Source organism: Diabrotica undecimpunctata, chromosome 5, assembly GCF_040954645.1.
Source record: "Diabrotica undecimpunctata isolate CICGRU chromosome 5, icDiaUnde3, whole genome shotgun sequence".
Taxonomy (NCBI): Eukaryota; Metazoa; Arthropoda; class Insecta; order Coleoptera; family Chrysomelidae; genus Diabrotica; species Diabrotica undecimpunctata.
This window is the reverse complement of record NC_092807.1, coordinates 99376894-99389486: the sequence shown is the minus strand read 5'-3', so window position 1 is coordinate 99389486 and position 12593 is coordinate 99376894. Positions and strand designations below refer to the sequence as shown.

General features: G+C 33.3%; 1 protein-coding gene across 1 annotated transcript in view; it reads left to right on the top strand.

The window, feature by feature from the left end:
• LOC140441543 (uncharacterized) overlaps positions 1 to 12593 on the top strand; it is a 67950-nt gene that overhangs the window by 31578 nt on the left and 23779 nt on the right. Inside the window, exons 3-4 of the mRNA XM_072532332.1 lie at positions 6148 to 6244; positions 10544 to 11532. Of these exons, the coding sequence (XP_072388433.1) occupies positions 6148 to 6244; positions 10544 to 11532 (1086 nt within the window). The remainder of the gene's footprint in view (positions 1 to 6147; positions 6245 to 10543; positions 11533 to 12593) is intronic.

Here is a 12593-nt window from a genome sequence, read left to right as displayed (position 1 = left end):
AGTAGTTCTTCTACAAAATTTTGGTAATTTTCTGCTTTTTGTTTCCAAAAATCTCGAAAATGATTCTTTTGAAAGAAATCCACGCAGCTAACTCAACATCACTTAATTTTTCATCAAACTGTTGATCCCTCAGTATTTTTCTGATTTTTGGTCCAATAAATATCCCTTCTTTAAGCTTCGCGTCACTTAGCTTAGGAAAAATTTGTTTAAGTAAATTCCATTATTGTAATCGAGAACCTAAAAGTTCAGCATATTCTTTGGACAAGTGAAGGTCTCAAACTAAATCATTTAATTCAGTTTGTTGGATGAAATGGGGTGCTTTATCATCGCTTTCGGGAAAATAAGAATCGTCCGTTTCTGATACATCATCGGGTTCACTTTTATCGTCATACATTTCCAAATCTTCCTCCATGAACAACCGGTTTTATTGCTGAGGGAATATCTGGATATTCAATTTTATGCTTGTTCTTCCTTGAAAACCCAGACACTTTTCCCATGCAGAAGTAACAGTCATTAAAATGATTTGTTGGTTCGCGCCAAATCATCGGAACTGCAAACGGCATAGAAAAGCGTCTACCATTTAACCAATTACTTACATTTGCTGCACAGGTTTGGCAGCATATGTGAGGAGCCCAGTCCCGATCTTTATCACCAATACCACATCCAAAATACTTATGATAAGCTACTTTTGTGATCTTATTAATTGCCGTTTTCTGCGATTTAGGAGTAAACTGACCACATACGTAGCAAAAACTATCCACGGGGTTAACACAACCACGTTTCTGGACTTTGGACATTTTTGTACTATCCCACACACTTAATTCGAAGATGTTCTTTACTAGCGTCAACTAACTTTATTCCATACACTTTCGCTTTTCGATGTAATACCACTATTCATGGTAAACCAACACTGAGGGTGTGATTACCGGCGAGCTGCTTTTACAGCCGTTCCATACTTGTAGCATTTTATAGAAAATTGAAAGGTGGAGAAACGACGGCGAAATTCTCGTATACCATTGGCCATCTAAAAATAGATGCGGCTCGGGAAAACAAAGAAATTTAATATTTAAATGGGTAGTAAATAGTGTGTTATTCGTAGACTTTAGACATCCCAGTGTTGCCAAATTATGCACAATTTTTAAGAAAAACATTAATTTGATAACATTTCGCTCCGATATATCACAAATGACAAAATTTTTTTTTGAAAACATCATAACTCAAAAATTTTACGTGTTAGGAAGTTTTTATCATCATATTCAGAGAGCCAAAATTAACAAAAAACACCATTTTGCATTCAAGTCGCAAATTGGTTGTAACCTAGTGTTATTATTCTTCTTCATAAGGGTAGTGAAAAATTAAATGCCTGCAACTATACAGGGTGTCCCAGACTAATTTACCCACGCTATATCTCTTAAGCGAATAGAGATTTTCGAATAGGACAAAAAGTGATCTATTCTACTTATAATACACTTTAATATGGCGTAGAAAAAATCATCCCCTAAATATTCATCCCTTAGTTACAACCCCCAACTTTTATTTTTTTAATAGCACCCTGTATATTTTTTTATAGTTTTAAATGTGGTCTTCTATCGTCTATTCAACAGATTTATTAAAAGTAAAATCGGTTTGTAAATAATCAAGAAATCAATTTATTTTTTATTTTTGTTAATTAAGTGTCCCAGACTAATTTATCCAGGCTATATTTATTAACAAAATAGAGATTTTTTAAAGGGACAAAAACTGGTCTATTCCATTTGTAATACACTTTAATATGGCGAAGAAAACATCATCCCCTAAATATTCATCTCTTAGTTACAACCCCTAACTTAAATTTGTTAATGGCACCCTGTACATTTTTTATAGTTTTAGATGTGGTCTTCTATCGTCTATTCAATCGATTTTTTAAAAATAAAATGGGTTTGTAAGGTATCAAAAAAATATCAGTTTATTTTCTAGTTTTGTTAAATTAATCAAAATCTCTTATAATAAAGTCATAATATTTGAAAAACTTTTGCAGTAATTTTACGTCTTCGATATTACCCTTAATTCTGGTTGCCATGATTTGATCTGTCAAATCAACAATTATTATTTTTGACGTTTGGTATTAGACCAGTAATAATTATATTTGTTGTAATTGTGTATTTATAACATTTCAATATGCCTTATTTATTTTCGCCTGACGAGTACGTTGATATCCTTTTGATTTATGGAGAATTTCCTGACAATTATATCAAGAAAGGTTTCCAAATCGAAACATTCCAAGCGAAAAAACCTTTAAGAATTTGGAACGCTCACTTAGACAGGGATATTTTCCTAATAATAAAAGAGGTACAATTGAACGCACAGTAAGATGTAACCAAAACCTTATTAATGTACTAGCATATGTTAATTTTAATCCCAAGGTGTCTGTTAGAACCCTCGTCAGTGAATGTGGCATTCCAAAAAGTTGTGTGCATAGAATTCTCAAAGATTTTAAGTACCATCCTTTTAAAGTGCACCTAGTTCAAGGATTACAGCCTGGTGATGACCAAAGTCGTCTTGAGTTTATTGCAAAAATGATGTTAAAAATCAGTGATGATCCACTTTTTTTATCAAAAATATTGTGGAGTGATGAGGCTAGATTTCACAATAATGGTATTGTCAACCGTCACAATTCCAATTATTGGTCTCCCGTAAACCCACATTGGATGATGGAAACAAGATTTCAGAATATTTGGGGTATAAATGTGTGGTGCGGTTTATTTAATGGCCGTGTTATACGTCCTTACTTTTTTAACGGCACTCTAACAGGTGTTCGATATTTAGACTTTTTAGAAAACATTCTACCCGATTTGCTAGAAGATATTCCTCTTCATGAGCGTCAAGAAATGTGGTGGCAACAAGACGGAGCTACTCCACATAATGCGAGAATCGTTAGCGATCACCTACAAAACCGTTTTTATAACCACTGGATAGCAAACAACTCTCCAGAAATTGTATGGGCCGCACGTTCATGTGATTTGTCACCTCTTGACTCTTTCTTTTGGGGAGCGATAAAAGATACTGTTTACCAATCAAAACCGCAAAATTTAGAGGAATTAAAAGAAAAAATAAGACAAGCATGTCGCCAAATTACTCCCGAAATGATTCGAGCCACATGTACCAGAAATCTTCTGGAACGATTCGAAATGTGTGTTGCAGCAGGTGGATTACAATTCGAACTTTAATGTAAATAACATTAGTTAGTTGGTGTTTTGATTTATTTTTTCATTTAATTTTTATTGCATTTATTTTTATTGTTCCTTTAAGTTTTATTGTTCCTAAGATTGTATTTTATTTGTACGAGTAGTATGTTCAATTTGTAATTTATTTAAAGTTTGCAATAAATTGTTTTTGTTTTACTTTCATTCTTTTATTTTGTAATATTGACGATTTATCTAATTTCAGTGACAATAAAGCATATTTCTTTTCTATTCTATTTTTTAAGGCTATCTTGATTAATTTAACAAAAATAAAAAATAAACTGATTTTTCATGACTGATGAAAAACTGATGAAAAAAAATCGGTTAAATAGACGATAGAAGACCACATCCAAAACTATAAAAAAATGTACAGGGTGCTATTAAAAAATTTAAGTTAGGGGTTGTAACTAAGGGATGAATATTTAGGGGATGATTTTTTCTTCGCTATATTAAAGTGTATTACAAATGGAATAGACCAGTTTTTGTCCCTTTAAAAAATCTCTATTTTGTTAATAAATATAGCCTGGATAAATTAGTCTGGGACACTTAACAAAAATAAAAAATAAATTGATTTCTTGATTATTTACGAACCGATTTTATTTTTAATAAATCTGTTGAATAGACGATAGGAGACCACATCCAAAACTATAAAAAAATATACAGGGTGCTATTAAAAAAATTAAAGTTAGGGGTTGTAACTAAGGGATAAATATTTAGGGGATGATTTTTTTATATATCATATTAAAGTGTATTACAAGTAGAATAGATCACTTTTTATCCCATTCGAAAATCTCTATTCGTTTAAGAGATATAGCGTGGATAAATTAGTCTGGGACACTTAATTAACAAAAATAAAAAATAAATTGATTTCTTGATTATTTACAAACCGATTTTACTTTTAATAAATCTGTTAAATAGACGATAGAAGACCACATCCAAAACTATAAAAAAATGTACAGGGTGCTATTAAAAAATTTAAGTTAGGGGTTGTAACTAAGGGATGAATATTTAGGGGATGATTTGTTCTTCGCTATATTAAAGTGTATTACAAATGGAATAGACCAGTTTTTGTCCCTTTAAAAAATCTCTATTTTGTTAATAAATATAGCCTGGATAAATTAGTCTGGGACACTTAACAAAAATAAAAAATAAATTGATTTCTTGATTATTTACGAACCGATTTTATTTTTAATAAATCTGTTGAATAGACGATAGGAGACCACATCCAAAACTATAAAAAAATATACAGGGTGCTATTAAAAAAATTAAAGTTAGGGCTTGTAACTAAGGGATAAATATTTAGGGGATGATTTTTTTATATATCATATTAAAGTGTATTACAAGTAGAATAGATCACTTTTTGTCCCATTCGAAAATCTTTATTTGTTTAAGAGATATAGCGTGGGTAAATTAGTCTGGGACACCCTGTATATTGCCTTACTACCGGTTGTATCAAAAATTGAGAGACTTATAAAAGCCCGACTTATGTCCTTTCTCGTTGAATACAACATTTTCATAAGGTTTACCAAGCACTAAACAATAATCTTTATACTGACATTGTTTTTTATGACCATGCAAAGCTTTTAGTTCTGTAAATCACGACATTTTGATAAAACAACTAAATTTCTACGGCATTGATTTCAATTTTACTTAGGCAATAGGAAACAACTGATTAAAGCAAATAATACTGCCTCTAGTTACAAAAGCATTGTATGTGGAGTACCACTCGGTTCAGTATTGGTTCTTCTACTTTCCTTATCTTTATAAATGACATCAATAATTTAAAAATCGATGTAAACGAGTATTCATTGTAATATTGTTGGTGTTTAAAATAAGTTTGTAATAAATAAACATAATTTGTATTTTGCTAGTCTTGCGCATATCTCGTTCTTCTCGTGACCTTTTCCTTCTAAAATAACTTGTAAGATACTTGTAGAAATTTATTCTCTACTATTTCTCATTTTTTCGTAAAATAGGTAAAATTGAATCGCTTTTATAATACTCCGTAAGTTATTTTAAATTAACTTACTTCTGGATACTTGTAGAAAGTTATTCTCTACTATTTCTCATTTTTCCGTAAAATAGGTAAAATTGAATCGCTTTTATAATACTCCGTGTTTATATCTATAATAAGTTAATTTAAATTAACTTTGAGTACTTTTTTTATTTATTGTGTCTCCGAAAACCACACATCTCCAATTTTTTGGTTTATTTTCGGTCCAAATTTTTCTGCTTCCTCTATTAGGAAGCTTCTTCGAAATTCCTTTATTAAATATGTTAAATATATTTTTTACATTTTTATATATTATCAAGGCAACAAGTAGTTTACAGAGCGATTGAAGTCATAAAAAATCGGCATGTTCCTTTTCTCTTTACGTTAATCAATGCTCTTAACACTTTATTATCTCTTGAATATAAATCACAAGCTACCCCCGATATCCTCGACACTAAAATTCTATCAGAAAATAAATTCATAAAAACTGATCGAACATCTGCAGAATGTAAAGTTCACAATCATTTCCTGCGAGTTAAATTCAATATTGCGACCCAACGAACAAAATTCGAAAATGAAATAAGAAAATAAAGTACGTTGGGATATTTCCAGCTGCGTGCCGTGCCGAGCCGTATTATCATTTGAACTATTTAATTTAGTAATTTAACAACTTTTGGATGAGTTGTCGTTTATCTGCCTACACAAGTTTTATAATAATTTAGAGTGTTATTAGAGAGAATTTAAAGATAAAAATTGTATATTGATTTTTCTAACTACATAAATGAATGAAACAAGTAATTAAAAAAAAAAAAACAACCAAAAACTGTAACCTTTGTATATCTTACTGTTTACTATATTCTCCATTTTCATTTTATTTCTATTAGAGTAATTAGTTTAATTGAGTTTAATATAATAAAAATTTATTTCTTTTAGATCAATCAGTCAAAAGTTGTGATCGACCTTGCCACGAACTTGACTGGCCTATGATATGTAGATTTAAGTTAACAATAGAAAAATTACCCACATCTGTGTAAGTAGGATTTTTTAACAGTATTAATTTAGCACTAAAAAAGCAATAGAATCATGTTTATATTGATATGTCGAAATAAAAAGCTAGAGGTGAGTTAGACGAGATCATCACACAAAAGAAAGAAAGTCGGTCTGCAGAAAATATAACTATTTTACGAAATTAATGAATGATCGAAGAAATGTTTAATAATAAATATTTTGATGAAGAATTTCTATAGAAAAGCAAAAGACATGAATAACATCTATACTAAAACTGTTATTCTACAAAAACAAGGAAGGAGATTTGGATGAAGGTCTCTTAAACATCTCCAGAAAAACCATTTAACCATTTAACAAGCAGAACTATTTTTTTTTGTAAAAATATACTTTTGAATAGTAACCCTAATTCATTATGCATCATTACCAAGAAAAAAAATGTTAAAAAAAATGTTTCTTTGTCAGAAGGGCTAAAAAGGGTGGTAGATATAGCTACCAGTGTGCATTTTGTCAAATAACTAATACTTACTGGGCAATGGTATAAATAGCGACCGGTAAAAACAATTACAAAAATTTATAAAAAATTCTTTATTTTGAAAATATAAAAAAATCTAATAGGCCTATTAAGAATGTCTGACGAACATTGGCCCCAAAAACTTCACAGATGGAAGCCCATTGGAAGAAGAAAAAGAGGTAGACCTCGAAGATCATGGAATGAAGGAATTAGAAGAGCGATGGATTGGATATTGTATTTACAAGTTGGATCCAGTAATAAATATATATATATATATATATATATATATATATATATATATATATATATATATATATATACACACATAGTTTATTCAGTTAGTGAGGAATACGGCCTGAGCCTCAACTTCAAGAAGACAAAGTGGATGCTGATAAGCAAAAAGCAACAACCTGCTCAACAATTACGGATAAGTAACATACTAATCGACCATGTAGAATCTTATGTGTACCTTGGCACCAACGTAAATGCAAAATGGGAACAAGCCACAGAAATTAAGGCGAGAATAGAACGAGCTAGAGCAGCATTTAACAATATGAAAAAGCTCCTCATAAGCAAGGGTTTGTCTCTTCCCCTAAAATTACGTGCTACATTTTTACGATCTTACTATATGGCTTCTAGGTTACGCTCACGCGAAACCTAGAAGCATTCGAAATGTGGGTGTACCGACGCATTCTTCGTATATCCTGGACCGAACATGTCACCTACATAGAGGTACTCCAAAGAATCGGAAAGGAGAAAGAAATCGTGAGCACAATCAAACAAAGAAAGCTTGAATATCTAGGCCACATATTGAGACACGATGGAAAGTAGACAGTAAGCGAAGGTCAGGCAGGAGAAGACACTCGTGGCTGAAAAATCTGCGGAAGTGGTTCGGGCTCACATCGGTCGAACTATTCAGAAGCCCCGCAAACAAGATCAGAATTGCCATGTTGATAGCCAACGTTCGCAACGAACAGGGCACTTGAAGAAGAAGAAGATATAAAATACATATATAAAATACAGGAATATTTTAAATTTATTATCTAAGAACTTTCTATCTACTATGGTAGGGTGCAAAGCAGTCTTTACATAGAGCAACATTACAAACTTGACAAATCAAATTGCTGCGCGTTTGTTTCTTTTTAGATGAAGCACAAAGGGCACAGCGCCTATAAATTCCTTTGGTGGGTAAGTGTGAACCAGCATTCAAAGTTGAGTTTGGTGGAGGTCCAGACTTTTTTCTGAGTTATTTTTTTTAGAGTCTCTTTATTTAAAATATAGCTGTTTACTGTTGCTGCGTCTAAAAGGTAGTAAAATATTTTTACCCACCAACGTCTTGATTTCAATGCGATGAAGTAGTTAGCATGACATTGATCGAATAGATCTACTCCACCTATGTATTTGTTATAATCGGCTAATGCCTGAGAACATGATCTTGATCTCTATTTCCGGTTTTGTTTTTTTTTTCAAAACCTGAGTTTTTTTTTGAAAATTATGTACATTGCTGACAACACTAACACGTTTTACGCCTGTATCTTTTCACTTATACACAGATATTTCCCCAGAACTAACCGAATCTGACTGATTTCGGGAAAGCTCTTTATCAACACATAATATTTGTTTTGGAAAATATTTTCTTGTTTGCAGTGCCACAAGCAAAAGTTTTCGTTTCCAGTAGTTTCTGCATCAGTGTTATTATGGTAAAAAAACTATCAAAGTATACGCAATGACCACGATTTTGATATTTCGGCGTAAGTTCTAAAATAACACGTTCTCCTAACATATCGGACTTTGATTCAGTAGCTTTTCCTTGATATATTTGAAAAAGAAGGCATGCTGTTTTAACACATGCCAATGCCCAAATTTTGAAGCCTCTTTTTATTGGTTTCACTGGCTTGTACTGTTTTAGTGATGTATGCCCTTTGAAAGCACATATTATGCTTTCGTCAATAGATAAGTGTCTATTTGGCGTAAAAGAATTTTGAAAGGTCTCTGAAAGATGGTTTAGGTTCGTCCTAAGATGTTTGTAGATCCTATCAAACTCTTTAGTTTTCGGTTGGGGCATAGTTACATTATTATTTAGATACAAAAATCTCAAGACTTTCAGGAACCTTTTTAATGTAAAAACTTAAGTCACCCGTTCAGCATGGAAGTTTTCATTACTGGACCAGTATGACCGTATTGTTGGAAGCCTGTGGAACTCAATGACTATAAGTATTTCCAAGAAAGCGTCGAGTTCTTCCATATCCATTAAAAGTTGGGAATTCTTCTGGGTAGCGTAGAGGTTCGATTCTTTGGAAATTGTTTGACAAATACTCTCACTAAAGTAAACTCTGAAAAAGTCGATTGGTTTACTCGAATTAATGTCAATATTGACGCTTGAAGACTCAGCAAAATCAAATGATTGGAAAAGGAGATTGGACACGTTTCTCTTGGACCACACAAAATATTGATTTGAAGGAGCAGGAGCTTGTTCCTCGTTCTCGTCTTTATCGGCAGGAGTTAAGGAATTTGTTGTTCATCCTCGCCTTCTTTATCAGAATAAATGTTTTTAGGAAATAACCTAGCCAACTTGTTGTATTTGAAACCAAATCCATCATCTGGATCAAAGTTAGGATCTTGATCTGAATCATCAAAATCTTCGTTTCCGCTAAAATTATTTGTCTTGTAAGAGTACATTGGCGCACCCTTTTCAAATGCTTTACTGAAGTATTGGAACAGGTCGTCTGGCTGTCGATACTAGTAGTCGAGGATTGCGACGGAGTTCTGGAAATTGAGCTTGTCTCAGGGAAATTGTCGTCCGCACCCTCATCGCCATCAAATTCGGAAAGACACATCACTTAGATGGTCCGCTATATACTGGAGGTCAGCTTCCATAAGCGTTCGGTTTTGAGACATCTAAAAAAACATCTGAAAAAATTGTAATCACAAATAGGCCTCATAAATAACTTAGTCTTGTAGAATCTAGTCAAGCAAATAGATACTAAACTTTGCTTTAATGTATTCATAAAAATTTTAGTATTGTGCTTAAACTACGATCTCGAGATTTTTTTGGTTTGGTATGTGAAAAACTATAAGCCAAAAAACAAAAAAAACCATATACAAAACCCTTATACAACCAATGTTGACATATGGGTCGGAGACATGGACCAGTTCCAAGGCAGATGAAAATCTCCTGTTTATATTTGAATCAAGGATTCTGAGAAGAATATTCGGTGACATCTGTGAAAATGATGTTTGGAGAAGGAGGTACAACTACGAGATATATCACAGATATAAACATATATTTGGTGGTAAAGACGTAGTATCCTTTATAAAAATAGGAAGACTAACATGGGCAGGACATCTGGCGAGATCACAGCAGAACAACCCTCCTAGAAGAATCCTTATGTCGCAACCTGTGGGAAGTAGAAGTAGGGGTAGGCCAAAACTCAGATGAAGGGATGGTGTAGATGAGGATGGTAGACAAATAGGCGCAGCAAACAGGCAACAGTTGGCAATGGATAGAACTGACTGGCGTAATAGACTTGGGAAGGTCGAGGTTCTTTTATAGCACCTCCTTTACTTACTTACTTTATTGCACCTACAAGGATTGTTTTCACCACAACTCTGATGACAAAATAAGCCGTAATAGCTTGTGGTATATATAGCTACCAGAGAACGTTTAAGGGTTAAACACTTATACATAAGCTTCTTCGGAGCTTCTGTAACTAATTTTTTTTATGAAATTAACTCTTTCTTACGTACTTGATTTTCTACGCAGGTCTTGTATTTAAATTTATAATCATTTATAACATTTTTATGTTTCAGGATATGCCAAGAATGCCAAAATACCGTCGACTGTCCATATTGTACATCTCAAGTTGACTTACCACAAGAACTAACACTCATTAACCGCCAGCTTCCAGCTCCTACCTTCCATGTATGTCATAATGACATATTAATAGTAGACGTAATCAATAAATTACAAACAGAAAGTCTCACCATGCATTGGAGAGGGCAAAATAACGAAGAAACGCCATTTATGGATGGTGTACCTTTGATAACTCAATGCCCAGTGGGGCCTTATACAACGTATCAGTATAAATTTAGGGCGTCCTCTCCGGGAACACACTCATATCACGCGTTTTCGGATTTTGAACGGACAAACGGATTGCACGGTGCCTTAGTAATAAGAAAAGCCATAAAGATTGAACCAAACATATATAATTACGATGTTGATAATAAGAACCACGTTCTGGTTGTAGCAGAAACCAATAACAGTGTTTTAATTAATGGTGTAGGACCTTCTAGTCCACATTTGTCCAAATTGATAGTAAAAAGGAGGACCAGAAACCTTTTCAGGTTAATATATGCAAGTGGCCTGGGTTGTCCATTGACTATAACCATTAACAACCATGTTGTAAAAGTTTTATCTGTTGACGGCACTCCAATAATTCCACTAGAAGTTACTTCTATTAAAGTAAACAAAGGGGAGACACTTGAATTCGTCTTAGAAGCGAACCAAAAGCCCGGATCTTATCTTATAACAGCCAAATCAACCTGTAGGTCTAAAGAATTAATCGGAAAAGCTATAGTGACGTACAAAGGGTCTTCAGTAGAAAATAATTTAAAAAATATAAGTTATGCAGCCGATTTAAGAAAGTTCGATACTGGTTTCTGTGATCAGAAAACCGGAAAACTTTGTGTAAGAGATATAAAACCTAACGAAGGAATGGAAGGAAGTTTAAGACATTTAGTTGTGGAAAAGAAGATATTTCTCGCATTTGATAAAAGGGACGTTCATGGACTTACCAAAAGTAAGTTGTAATTTTTTCTGTTTTCAATTTTTTTTAGACTTTTATTTTTAAAGTTACTAAAAAAAAGCAACTAAGAGTGAGTGCAATATATCTCAAGACACTAGAGCTTTTTAAAGATTTTTTAGGTCAGTGCTGCTCAAAGTTTACTGCGCAGAGCTTCGCGAAGACCTTCCGGTAGCCATAATAAATTGAATAATTGCACTAAATGCTACACATACGCCACCATTCGCTTGCGAACTATAAGCATTCGAATGAATGATGTATTCTTCTTCTTCTCGTGCCACTCCTAGCGGAGATTGGAAATCATCATGGCCACTGCGACTTTGTTAGCAGCGCGCCTAAAAAGTTCAATCGAACTACACCCGAACCATTCACGTAGATTAGGAAGCCACGATATTTTTCTTCTTCCCACACTTCTTTTGCCCTTAATTTTGCCCTGCATGATATTTCTTAAAAGTTCGTACTTTTCACCTCTCACAATGTGCCCCAAGTATTCCATCTTTCTAGTTTTTATCTCATTTAGAATTTCGCATCTTTTGTCTAAAGTTTGGAGTACTTGCGTGTTAGTGACGCGGTCCATCCATGATATTCTGAGAATGCGCCTATAAACATCTCGAAAGCTTCGATGTTTTTTGTGGTCAACTGTTTTAGTGTCCAAGCCTCTACTCCATACAACAGGGTAGAAAAGACATAACACCGCAGCATTCGTATTCGTAACTTTATATTGATATCACGATTGCAAAAGAGTTTGCGCATTCTATTAAAGACTGATCTAGCGATTTCTATTCTACATCTAATCTCTTTTGTTTGATCAGTATCGTCTGTGATCCAAGCACCTAGATATTTATAACAGGACACACGCTCAATCGTTGTATTGTCTATTACAAGATTAGCTATGATGTATTGGAGATAATCAATTCTCACAATCTTAGGTAGCTTTTATTGTAATAAAATTGTAGGCTACCGCTTTCAAGGCTTACAATATATGCCCCATCATTAGGTCACAGTACAAAGGTCTTAATATTGTTCTGAAGCTGTTTTGTTGTGGCGTCTTAAAGTAA